We start from the raw sequence: 13,956 nt of genomic DNA, 5'->3' as shown, positions 1-13,956 counted from the left end.
ATGATGATCCCCTCCCCACCGTCCTATTCTCTGGTGGGTGAGAAGATACCTCATTGATGTTCAGACTCGCCTTGCCTTATCGCTTCTCTGAGCATGTTTGCGATACTTACACTGAGAAATTGTTTCTTATCTCACTGTGGACAGATATCAGTGACTCTAATGTATAGAAATCTTGTAAAAGTGTCTATTATGTTGTTATTAGCAATAGTAGTAGTAGTAATGTTGGTAGTAGTAGTGATCTCTAGTATTCTGAGCATACTAGAAAAATGTGATGTTTTATGCATAGTGTATAGAAGTTTTCAGGTTATATTTTTGTTGCTTTGTCAGACAATTGTGGTTCTTTTTATAAAATTGAATTTAGAAGCAAGTATGACATTTTGCTCTAATTTATGGTAGATGGATATGACTTATTAAAAATTGAACCTGTATGATCTGGAGTCTGTGCCTCTCAGAATTCTATTTATTATATTTAGTAATTTAAAGAGAACTATTTCCTCTGTAATTTTCCCTGATATTAATGCAAGATAAGAGGATAACCTTTATTTTCAAAACTGTAATGAACACTGTCTGCTCATACTCACCTTCCATAGATATATCCCTTTAGGGATATAGCCCTTCAGGCTGATACCCTGTAGCTAGTTGTTTAGCTCCCAAAGCACATCACTGATAATTATAGAAGATCAGATGATCTTTTTTCTTTAGAGGTTTTTTTTTTTTTTTCTTTTTGAGATTTACTTATTTATTTGAGAGGAAGAGAGAGAGAGAGGTGGAAGGAGAAGCAGACTCCCTGCTAAGCAGAGAGCCCAATGTGGAACTTGATCCCAGGGCCCTGAGATCATGACCTGAGCTGAAGGCAGATGCTTAACCCACTGAGCCACCCAGGTGCCCCTAGGTGATATTTATCTTACTTTTTCTTTGACTTTCTTTTATTGATGAGGGATCATCTGTCAGAATACAAATAAGGTGGGGACAAAGCTCAGATTTCTCTACAGATTGACTTAAGTATAAATGTCCTAACTCCTTGACAGCTGAGAGAAAGTAGCTACAGTTCACAAATCCTTATTCACTAGACATTAATTAAAGGGGAGGGGGGCTAAAATTCTTAGCATTGTCAGGATCTAAGTCCTTATTGGGTTCATAACATCTATGTAATATACTTTTTAAAGTTTATCCAGGTCTATCTTCAACCTGTGCTTCAGGTTCTTAACATTTTCTTGAGTTATCTCAGTTCACACTGATTTAAGGCTACATAAAAGCAATGATGTTTCAGAAATAGCATTCTATGGAAAAACAAAGTAGAAAATTCTTTGTTGGGAGTTGGATAACACTAAGCTAACTGTTATGTTCTACAATCTGAGAGGATCTCCATGTGGTTTGTTTAGATTAGGGAGACAGTTACAATGAAAGTATTTCCTAAGTTATAGTAACTTTATTTTTCTGTTCATGTTGTTTTTTTTTTTTTTTACAGAAACAATTGTGTAATATTATTGTAACAGGATTTAAATACCATCATATTTAATAATGCAACATATCTGAAAATTGGACATGTTTTATTCTCACTGTGGGAGCAGCAGTAGTCTCAAAAATTCTCCCTCTTTTCCAGAGTTATTGAACCATCAGATTTTTTAGCAGAGCAATGGGAGAGAGGTGCTATGTGGAATAAAGTATATATTTCCCAGCCTTTCCTGTAGCGAGGGATAGGATATATCTGTATGGTATTAGCAGAAGTGTCATTAGGCAGCATCCTAGGAACTTTTGTAAAAGAGAGCTAGCAGGCACTTTTTGTCCTTTTCTTCCTTCCTTCTGCTGGGAATGGGATGTGAAAACTCGATCCATAGCTACGATTTTGGACCTTGAGCTCAAGCAGCACATGGTAGGGAGAGCTTCTAAAGAGTCTGAGTCCCAGAGAGAGCTATTAAATCTGCACTGGCCTGCCTCACTCCAGATTTCTTTTACATGATAGAATTTAACTTCTGTCATACATAAATCACTGTTAATTGGTCAGTCTTATGGCTGAACCTAATCCTCACCATTATATACACCAACCTCTCAAGTTCCAACTCAAGTTCCATATTTTCATTCAACATATGTGTATTAGTGGTAGTACTAAAGTACTAGTACTAATCTGTATAGATTATCTACTGAACTAATTGCTGAGGATAGAGTTGAATTATCTGGAAAGTCTTCCTGTGGTACTTCTATTTTATTGTTTCCCTAGTGACTTTCGGCACATCTGTGCTAGGCTAGCTCAAGAGAATCTCTGGGAAAAGAAATTAAAAATAAAGATGATTTCATTCTACTTGTATGGTTTAACAAGCAGTAGGTTAGAGTATAGCCCAGCAACCTACATTAAATTAAAATAAATTAAATGAGAACTTGTTTTATTTATTATTTATCTATTCATGCATTCATTCCTTAATATAGAAGGTGCTTATAGTTTATATTTTCCTCTATGTACTGTGTTCACTGCAGTCAACAGATTTTACTGTGAGATGATTTCTGTTCACTTGACCTCTAGATTGCTAGCAATTTTCCTTTTAATTTTCTCTTTGACAATGACGAGATTTCCATGTAGTAGTCATCTTTAGATAACTTATTTATAACTATGCTCAATTAAGACTAAAGACATCGCCTGCACTCTTTGCTTTTTTAATTAAGATTTTTTTCTGCTTCCAACTACATGATCAATTTTTGTAAATATTTAATGGACATCAGAAAAAAATTCATTCTATGTATGAAAGATTTTTTAATATTTTATTAGTTATACATGTTGATTATATATTTCAGTTCTTCCTTGTCTTTGTTATTTTTAAATTAATAGAAAAAATTGTAATATCTAGAACTGCCTAGCTTTCAGAGAGTTGTATTGGAATTTTCCACTGCGAATCCATATTTCTCAAATTCCACTTCTAATTTTGTTTGTATTACATCTTTAGCTACTCTTTACAATGAACGACAATACGCTTTTTTAAGTTTTTAGGTTTTTTTTTTTAAGATTTTATCTATCTATTTGGAAGAGAGAGCACAAGCAATGAGGGGAAGGACAGAAGGAGAGGGAGGGAGTCTGAGGTGGGTCTGGATCCCAGGACTCTGGGATCATGACCTGAGCCAAAGGGAGACACTTAAATAACTGAGGCACCCAGGCACCTTAAAGATTTTATTCATTTAAGAGTGAGAGTGAGAGAGAGAGCACAAGTTGGGGGACAGAGGGAGAAGGAGAAGCAGACTCCTCACCAAGCAGGGAGACTGAGGTGATGATCCACCCAGGTGCCTCATGACAATATATTTTTGCTACCAGTTAAGACTTTTAATGTTATAGAAGGTAATCACCTTCTTTTCCAGTTAGTGCTTTAAAGTGTTAATTTGTTCTTATTAATTTAATCTTATAGTATATATTGTCACTCTTGATTGACTGGTTAATTGATTGATTTTAGTTTACATATTCTTGTTACCACTTTCCATGACCGTGTCCTCCTTTTACAGTTTTGGTTTCCGCAGTCTTGGTTACCAATCTTTTATGGTCAGTTTATCTGCATGTATACACACACACACACACACACACACACACACACACACACATCATATATACATATATATACATATATATGTATATATATATTGCTATATATCAAAGTTTGTGTGTGTGTATACATATACATATATCTCTCTATATACTGACATATATAGAGATTTATATATATCATATAAACTTGTTACCTTTAAATCTAGTTTAACAGATCCTTTTAAGGGGTAACTTCAGTCTGTTCATATTTAGTCTATGACTGATGCAATTGTTTCCATCTTACTCTATGTTTTTTATTTACTTAGAATTATATATTTCTCTTTTCCTTTTGCTCTTTTTGCTCATGTTATCTAATTTCTATTCTTCCACTCAATTCCCCTTTTTCTCATTTTCCCTACCATTAATAGAGTTGTGTATTTTTCTGTTATTTTAATCAGACACTTATGATTCTATTATTATTTGTAAACAAAATACTTATCCTCCATAAAGGCATGGTCTTTCCCCTTCCAACTCTCCTAAAGTTTAAGACTTTAGTATGACTTACTTTTCTCCTCCCTTTTCCTTCCATCTCCACAAGTCATTAAGTTTTACCTCCCATTTGTGTCCTACACCCACCTCAGACTCCAAGATTTTGCTAAGATATTATAAATCCCCTTATTCTATGTTCTTTAGGCTTTAAGAAATTTTATTTCATACTTAAATTGTTTATTACAGAAAAACTATACTTACCCATTAAATGGACATGGATTAACCCACTCACTACCAGATGCTTTTTCTTCATCTTGTCCAAAACTAAACCCTCAGATTCAGTTTATTCATTGGTTGATTATAGGATTGTCTCAACTATTTTTGTCAGGTGGGATTATTAGAACCCTGAGGTTCTGCATGTTTTCATATCACTGAATATTTTTCATTCACACTAGATGAATGAGATCTCGACTGTTCCATACAGTGATAGAGACCCTTCCATCACCTTTTTTTTCTGTAAATTCTGATGCTCTTCCACTGTTTTCAAGCTGTCTGCATTGGAAATGAGATTCCTGAGGTCAAGCTGACCTTCTGTACCACCCCAGGCTTATCAGTTGGAGCTAAATTTGGCTGTTAGTTCCAAAAATTACCCCCAAAAGAATGACATAAACACGTTAGAATTTTATTTCTCTCCCACGTAGAAGCTCAGAGCTATAAATAGTTTAGGACAGGTAGGTGCAACTCCATGATGTCAGACATTCAGATTTCTTCCATTTGATTGCTCCTCTGGGTATCACTTTCGTTTCAGATCAGCTCATAGTCCAAGATAGGAGCCAGTGGAACATGCAGAAATGAGCAAAATGCAGGACTTCCTCCCTAGGAGGATATTTCTGCTCAAAACACACCGGTAAGAGCGTAGATGAATAGATAGCTGGGAAATGTTGTTTTTGTCCTGGGCAGTCAGGTACCTGATTAATAATTTGGGGTTCAATTACTATGGAAGAAGGAGAGGCAGCATTAGGAAGTGAGCAGGCTCTGACAAATTATGACAGTTTATTCCTTCTACCTGGAAGCTTATAGACTTTGAAGTCACAACTTTAATGGAAGTATATCTGGAGGTTTCTTTTCTCATCAGTGAGGTGTACAACTTGGTCAGCCCTCTCAATGAGTAGACATGTCTTTCTATGACTTAGTAATATTTCCTTTTAGTATTTAGTTTTTTAAAGGTGAGAAAAAGGAAAAAATTTTCATGTGGTTACTTTCGTTTTTCTCTATTTCTTTTTAGTTTCCTGTATTTCAATACAGAATTATATTTCTTTTTTAAAAAACTTATGATAAACACAGTATTTGTTTATGGTAAAATAAGTTGTGTAAGTAAGAATTTTAAATAAAAATTTTTTAAAAGAATTCATTTCATGATCTTTTTTTCCAATCCCACTCATAGTTAATGTTACGTTTTGTGTGTTTTTTTTGTGTAATTCTAACATAGTACATATGCACACACGCATGCACATACTCTTTCTATACAGATGAGAATATTTTCTTCTCTTCCTTTTTTCATTTAATAATATACTTTGTAGTTTGGTTCTTTTAATGACTACATTCAATTTAATTTTAGAATCAGTTAATTTGTAACTACTTACTTTTGTTTGATATTTATGTTGTTCTCATTGTTAAACTATTATACATTCATTTGCTGCATTCTTCTGCAAATGATAGTAAGGTAAACTTTAACCAGATAATTGCTAAGTGAGAGTGTGAATGTGTTTCCATTTTTTGGACAAAGTTTTCTTTCAGAAAGGGAGCTTCTACCAATTTATCCTTCCAGTCCTCCTATGAAATTTCAACAATACAGATAGTTTCAGTACTTGTGACTATTGCACCAAGAATTTATTTCGATGTGAGGGGTGGTTTGGAAGCTTTTCACAGTGGCAGTATCATAGCCAATGAGGTTTATCCGAGGCGCGATTACTGCTAATTGAAGGGTGGGTTGGAGAGTCCACTTTTTATTATTATTATTATGGATATAGAGTCAGTGGCCCCATCACCACTGATTAAACAGTAAAGGGCTAGAGATAGATACAGACATAGGTATGGCTGTTTCCTGTATTCTTAACAATCAGTGTTTTTGAAATGTGTCTGCTGGATCTCTACTGGGACCTTGTGATCTTTATAGGAAGCTTATGAAGAAAACATTTTTTTTTTTCACTCTTGCATTTGCAGTGACGGTGCAAAGCACTGGTGGATAAAACAGGCAACACCTTAGCACAAAACAAAGCTGTGGCACCGAATTGTCCTATCAGTCTATACTCTTCCCTACTTTCTTCACTAACATGCACTCACAGTGAAAAACAAACAGAAACAATATCACTAAGAATATCTTCAATAAATCAGTACAAATCATCATTTGAACATCTTCACACTTGAGTACTCTATTTTTAATATTCCATGGGTCAAGAAGAAGAAGTCCTGTAAAGCATTTCTGCTACTTCCTAAAGTACAGAGTTTGTCTCAAGGTAAAGGACTTGTGTGATTGAGTTTTGTAATGAACTTGTCACTGTTTTTCATAGAGCATAAAAGGATGACTATTTCACAAATTATGGTTATTCAGACGTGGGTATTTAGCAAACGTTTTTTTAAAAATCAATGAAGTGAACGTGCATTTCCAAAGAAAACACCTTAGCCATATTTGTTGCTAAAGATATAATTCAGTTTTAAGAGAAAAATTAGAATTTTGCAAAATCTTCACACATGAGCATGATGGCTTCCCAAAATGTAAAGACTCTTCTGAAGAGATCAGCAGTGAGATTCATAAATTTGCTCTTTTTTTTAGTATTCCGTGATGAAATCTGTGAATATTTGAAAGATCTGCATAACTCAATGAATTCATATTTTCGAATGACTGATGCATAATGTTACAAAATCATGTGTGAGTAAAAGATCAAAGTGCAAGATAAACCAGTGAATTTTAATGTTACAGGATGCAGAAAGTTCACTGATACGGTTTGAGAGGTTACTTTGCAAACAAACATTAGGAAACTACCATTGAGGAGTTTTAGTATAGTATCAAAGAAGGACTATCCATGTTTATGTGAAAAAGCTGTTGAAATACTCCTCCCTTTCTACAGGGAAGTCAGATTTTCTTCATATATTTGAAACAAAGCAATTTGTTGCAACAGATTGCATGTAGAAGCTGATCTGATTATCTAGTTAGCTCTTTTTCACTAAACCAGATATGAAAGAGATTTGCAGAACTATAAAACAATTCTCTTCTTTTTACTCAGTTATTTTTTGTTTTGGAAAATAGTTTTCTGACTAAAAATCTTCCCTGTGTTAAGATGTCATTGATTTATGAATATAATTTTAAATGAGTTAATAATACATAGTTTACATTGCCTCAGCTTCAATTTCTAATACAATAATTATGAATGGATATAATCATTTTAAATAAATGGAAGTTATTTAGGATCCCTTATAATTTTTAAGAGTATAAAGGCATTTGAAGACCAACAATGTTGATAACTGCTGGTTTCTATCATAGATTTTTCTCTCCCTGTTTTTTTCTCTGTTTCTGCCTCTGTCTTCTCTGTGTTTCTGCCACACACACACACATAAACACATGGATGCACTCACACTCTTGCTTTCTCTGTCCCCTATTTCTGAATGATTTCTAGTACTGTACCAGTATAACTCTAATTAATCACTGTAGCTTAATAACATTTTTAGTATCTGGAAGGGCTAGGCCATTTCCAGAATTGTTTTTATCTTGAACTTCCTTTTTTTTTTTTTTTTTATTAATTTCTTTTTAGCGTAAGAGAGTTCATTGTTCATGCACCACACCCAGTGCTCCATGCAGTACGTGCCCTCCATAGTACCCACCACCTGGTTCCCCCAACCTCTCACCCCCCCGCCCTGCCCCTTCAAAACCCTCAGATTGCTTTTCAGAGTCCATAGTCTCTCATGGTTCATCTCCCCTTCCAATTTCCCTCATCTCCCTTCTCCTCTCCATCTCCCTATGATCTTCCTTTTTATTATCTGAAATATATATTATTCAAAATCAATTTTATATTATATAATTGTATATTATATTATGATAGTCAAAAATGTGGTATCTTAATTGGAATTGTGTTTTATTTACCTTAGATTATATCCTAGAAATAACAATTATCGTAGAATGATCATCTGTTTAAAGAAGAACAAAAAATCAGTGCCTTTGTTACATGTTGTCTTTTTATGAGCATATTAGTAACTAGGTTATAAATTGCTTGAAGTCAGGAGTCTTGCCATTTATTTTTGTGTGTATTCCATACACATAGAAGATGTTGAATAAATATTTATTTTTATGAATTACCCAGTTTTTATAAATAAGTAAAATTTTCATTTCATTCATAATTAAGGACAGACATGATTATATTCATACTGATGTTTTAATGATTGGAGAACTTTTAAAAGATACTTTTGATGTCATTAGATTATAAATTTTTTTTTCTTTTACTTATTTTTTTCCCATTTTATTTATTTTTTCAGCGTAACAGTTTTCATTCTTTTTGCACAACACCCAGTGCTCCATGCAAAACGTGCCCTCCCCATTACCCACCACCTGTTCCCCCAACCTCCCACCCCTGACCCTTCAAAACCCTCAGGTTGCCCCAACCTCCCACCCCTGACCCTTCAAAACCCTCACATTATATGAAAATAGCATAGATAATGTCAGTATTATAGGATTTCATCTTTGAAGACTCGGTCTTTAGATCCATTTCTCCATGTGTCTTCTTATATGTTTGACCAAGGATTTCTATCAGTCATTTCTCAACCTAAAAATAAAAACAAATAAAAATAAGTATCCTATCCAGGAGGGACAAGAAGAGAAGTAAAACCAAATCCTCTTTATTTCCCACTTTGTATCACTTTACAGTACCATTATGTGGCTTTTGTTCAGGTTTTATAAACTAAGATACATAAAATTGGAGTTGAATGCCAGTCTTTATTGCTAGCCAAAACTAAGTCTGTTGTACACAGCTGTGTTTAAGAGAATGTTATTGTTTATAATGAAATGTTTTAGATATTCAAAGTGTTTTGGCAGTTAAATAGAAACTCTCTCTTTGGAAAAGTTTATACATTTTTTGAAAATAATTATTGATATAAAGTGAATTCTAATTATCTGAACAGACAAGTCATTTGTAGACTTATTAGACCAACGCCATTAAAAAAAAAACCCACTTGTAACAGCCAGGTATATATAATTATACATAATCTCAATGAGCCATTAGACTAATCTGCTCAAATTATCCAAATCAAATAGGAAATTTAAAATAGAATAACATAACATAGAATCTACCTGTACTAAATAAATAAAAAGTATCTCAGGAAGATTTGAAAAATAGAAAAATTTAGATTCTCAACAAGAAACTAATCCATATTTCCAACATATTACATATGTTTAACTCCAATTCCCTTTATGTTGTATTTATATTGCTCCCCCACACTGATTCAGCTATTCATGAATCCCATGCAATTGAATTAGTTACATACGCTATACAACAGTGACATTGCAGTCAAAATTTGTAGTTCAATTGTGCATACAAATTTAAAATTTTATGCATACAAATTTAAAATTTTTCCAGTAACTTGCCAAGAATGGCATATAGCGTCTCCGAAAGCAGACTCTTCACATGAGTAATGGCTATTAGATTTTTCTTTGAGAAAACCAACCTAAAGTAACAATCTCTGTTGATGCTTGCTCAGATCAGGTGGACCAAAACAGCAGGAAGTGCCTCTGACAGATTCCAAGACTCAAGTGTCTTCAATGAGACTTTGAGGATTACAAATATTCAGCGTCACCAAGGAGGCCGGTATTACTGTAAAGCAGAGAATGGCTTGGGGTCCCCAGCGATAAAGTCAATCAGAGTGGATGTATACTGTAAGTAACTTTCCCAGAAAACTATAATTAAGTCTACTATGACTTTCTGTCCTACAGCTTGAGATCCATTTTTCCATCTATTGAGAAAACCTATGATTTATTCCAAAGCATAAGATTCTGTTTAGTTGAGGATAAAAAGCATGTAAGATAACAAAAGCTCATTTACTATACTTACTGAAGAAAGAGTCTCCATTAGGAATTTTCATAATTTTTATGTGAAAGTAATACATTTTCATTATAGAATATTTAAGAACCAGAGTAACAAGAAGTCAATAATATTACTGATGATCCCATCAATGGTCATTAGGGTTTGAATGTATATAGTTCCTACCTTTATATAGAAGTGTATAAATGCATTTTTATAACTGCATAAGGAAAATACACAACTCATACTGTAACTTGTTTTGTTAACTTTACCTCTGTATGAATTTAGCTGTTCTTGTTTTTGTAAAGGCACACCATGTACAAGGTACTATTTGAATTGGCTTGTGAATGATCAAAATCTCTAGGTAGACTCTGTTTTTGATCCACCTGCATTGAAGGCAATCAGTACCTTGGGCAATGCTGTGCCACCTGGGAACTGTTTGTTGATTTATTTTGGTCCTTAGTCTCATTTTTCCACTTTTTGCTATTAGCAAATATACTTAAGATTTTCTTGGTCTCCTTACTTTGTTCCCCACCAAAAAAAAAATCAAGGGCCTACATTCAGTTTGTTCTTTTGCACAAGTTTAATCCATCATTCCACTGCCTTTTGATGAGAACTTACTTTTTTTTTTTAACTCTTCACTGCTAGAATAAAAAGATTTTTTTTTTCTCTCCTCAAAGTAATTCAGACATAAGTAACAAGTGAGCAGTTCCTGTTTTTCTATTTATCTTTTATTGTGTCCCTTTTCTTTGTTTTGCAATGTGGGGTAAGCATTGCACATTTAGGAAGGTGACTGGAATTACACAAGGTTTACTTATTGTAACATTTGTTGCAATTTGTTGCACCATCTCATTCCATTAGTTAGGTGACTGGGAAGTGAGTGGCAGGGTTGCCTTTGTGACTGATCATGCACTTGGATGCTTGTTCCCTTCCTAGAAAGGATGAGAGAGAAGGCCTGTCCCATTCATTCTAGCATCTTCTAGCCCCTTAGTCATCCCCTGGCATAACTCAGGCACCTGTATCCCACGTGCTACTCTCAGCGCACACAGATTGGTCACACCCATACACTGTCTCACCACAGCATAGCCTCTGGCCCTTCTCCTGATCAAATATTTCCAGTTATGTATACTTAAACAACAACAACAACACTGTGTTTACTAGTTTTGTTCATATGTAATTATTTTTTTAAAAAGATTTTATTTATTTACTTGACAGAGAGAAGGAGTATGCACAAGCAAGGGGGAAAAGCGCAGAGGGAGAGGGAGAAACAGACTCCCAGCTGAGCAGGGAGCCCAATGTGGGGCTTGATCCCAGGACCCTGGGATCATGACCTGAGCCAAAGGCAGAGGCTTTAACTCACTGAGCCACCCAGGTGCCCCCATATATAATTTTTTTAAGTTTTTATTTAAATCCCAGTTAGTTAACATACCGTGTCATACTAATTTCAGGTATACGACAGCGTTTCAACACTTCCATACAACACCAGGTGCTCATCGCAAGTGCCCTCCTTTTTTTCTTTTTTATTTTTTTTTTTTTAATGTTATATTAGTCACCATACAGTACATTATTAGTTTTCGATGTAGTGTTCCCTGGGTCCTTCTTTGTGTATAACACCCAGTGCTCCATGTAACACGTGCCCTCCTTAATCCCCATTGCTGATTTAATCCCCTCATCTGCCTCTTTTCTGGTAACCATCAATTTGTTCTCTGTTGTTAAGAGTCTCTTTCTTGGTTTGCCTCTCTCTCTCTTTTTCCATTTGCTCATTTGTTTTCTTTCTTAAATTCCACATATGGTATTTGTCTTTCTCTGACTGACTTATTTCGTTAGCATAATACTCTCTAGTTTCATCCATGTTATTGCAAATAGCAAGATTTCATTAAAAATTTTATGTGAATAGTCACTCTGGGAAACAGTATGGCTGTTCCTATCATAATTTTTAATTAAACTAAATTTAATTTAAATGAATTACACACTTGTATAATATAACTTTCTGGATTACATACTTGTGCTTTTTTTGTTATTACAGATATGGTCATGAAGTCTTAAAGATTTTTTTTTTTTTTTTAAAGAGAGAGAGCACAAACAGTGGGGAGGGTTAGAGGGAGAGGGAGAAGCAGGGTTCCCACTGAGCAGGGAGTCCAATGTGGGACTCGATCCCAGGACCCAAGATCATGACCTGAGCCAAAGGCAGACAGTTAAATGGGCCACCCAGGTACTCCTTGGTTATGAAGTTTTAAAACACCCAACTTCGGTACCTTCAACACAATTCTAAAATCTAAAAAGTTCTGAAAATTGAATGAGTGTATTTGCTACTTGCTTTGTTGGACGTTATTGGTACATTTTTTTTTTTTTTTTAGCAAAACCTGATATGAACTAGTTTGGTGGCAACATCTGATTTAAAATTACTCAAATAGAAAACTAGAAAAGACTGTATGCTCTTTATTTACCCTACTTTGTTTGAATAATCATATGTTTTGCTCAGGAAATAATGTATCTGATTATACAGTATTGCCACAGAGCCTGCTGGATATGTTATGTGATGCATGGTATATGCATTATATTATCTTTTGAAAATCTGAAATAGTCTGAAAAACATTCCCGAAAGGTTTTGAATAAGAGATTGTGACTTTCACTGCCACCCCAAGAGGATTGATAATAATTTATATACACAATAATAATGATAATTAAACAATTATATTACTGGGTTAAAAATCAAATAGACAGGGAAGGGAGACTGCATTTGTACGGAATTTTAGATTTTTTGTAAGCACAAGAGTGTTTACTTTGAGGATAATAAATATAGTAGGAATAAATAAATATATATAAATAAATAAATAAAAATCATATAGAAAGGGGGCAATGACATTTTTAAGGACTTAATACTTTTTTTCTCCTCCTCTTACTATGAAGCCATTTCAGTATTAGTCTGCATTATACCCACCTTTTTCTTCTTTCTTTTAAGATTTTTTTTTAATTTTATTTATTTATTTGACAGAGAGAGATCACAAGCAGATAGAGAGGCAGGCAGAGAGAGAGAGAGAGGGAAGCAGGCTCCCCGCTGAGCAGAAAGCCCGACGCGGGACTCGATCCCAGGACCCCGAGATCATGACCTGAGCCGAAGGCAGCGGCTTAACCCACTGAGCCACCCAGGCGCCCCTCTTTTAAGATTTTATTTATTTACTTGACAGACAGAGATCACAAGTAGGCAGAGAGAGGGGGAAGCAGGCTCCCTGCTGAGCAGAGAGTCAGATGCCGGGCTCGATCCCAGGACCCTGAGATCATGACCTGAGCTGAAGGCAGAAGTTTAACCCACTGAGCCACCCAGGCACCCCATATGCCCACCTTTTTCAATCTGTTCATGTTCCTTGCTGTCCAGACGCAGTTGTACCTCATTAGTTTATGTTGCTCACTTTGGTAGAAATGATAGCACTCCTCCCTTCAGCGCTTCAAAGCCTGATTAGCCTAATAAGACTTGAGTCACCTTCCAAGCAGCCAGGACTGAAGGCACTTAACTTGTTTCCTTCTTTGACTTACTTTGGGATTTTCCCCTTACAACCAGGACATGAAAAACATCTTATTTTATGTTTTTTAAGTGAAATGTCACTGTGATACATATCATAGTGAAGTGCTATTTTCAGTTCTTTTCTTTGTATCCAAGATTTATTAGAAAGCTGTCTCAATTATATTATTTGAGAAAATAACGTGTATTAAATTATGGACCCTATGAATAAATGTGACATTGCTCTAACCTGAATTTTCCATGTAATGCGTTACTTTCAGGAAAGAACTTTCTTATTGGGATTTAGACGTATATTTTAAGTGGTTATGCCTATTATTGAAGGTTTGGATAAATACATTCCTCCAGATAGTAAATTGTTAAATGTTTCAGCTAATGAGAAT

General features: G+C 34.8%; 1 protein-coding gene and 1 pseudogene across 2 annotated transcripts in view; both read left to right on the top strand.

The window, feature by feature from the left end:
* The window catches only part of MDGA2 (MAM domain containing glycosylphosphatidylinositol anchor 2), an 878,646-nt gene that overhangs the window by 448,357 nt on the left and 416,333 nt on the right, over positions 1–13,956 (top strand). For both annotated transcript variants that reach the window (XR_006818839.1, XM_046010033.1), the window contains exon 3: positions 9,737–9,911. Coding sequence is in view for 1 of the 2 variants with exons in the window: in XM_046010033.1 (XP_045865989.1) it covers positions 9,737–9,911 (175 nt within the window). In the remaining variant the exon portion in view is untranslated. The remainder of the gene's footprint in view (positions 1–9,736; positions 9,912–13,956) is intronic.
* On the top strand, positions 5,909–6,123 carry LOC123945295 (annotated as a pseudogene).

The sequence above is a fragment of the Meles meles genome, chromosome 6 (genome assembly GCF_922984935.1).
Source record: "Meles meles chromosome 6, mMelMel3.1 paternal haplotype, whole genome shotgun sequence".
Lineage (NCBI taxonomy): Eukaryota > Metazoa > Chordata > Mammalia > Carnivora > Mustelidae > Meles > Meles meles.
Note: the sequence above shows the minus strand (reverse complement) of the source record. Positions and strands in the feature narration are given on the sequence as shown.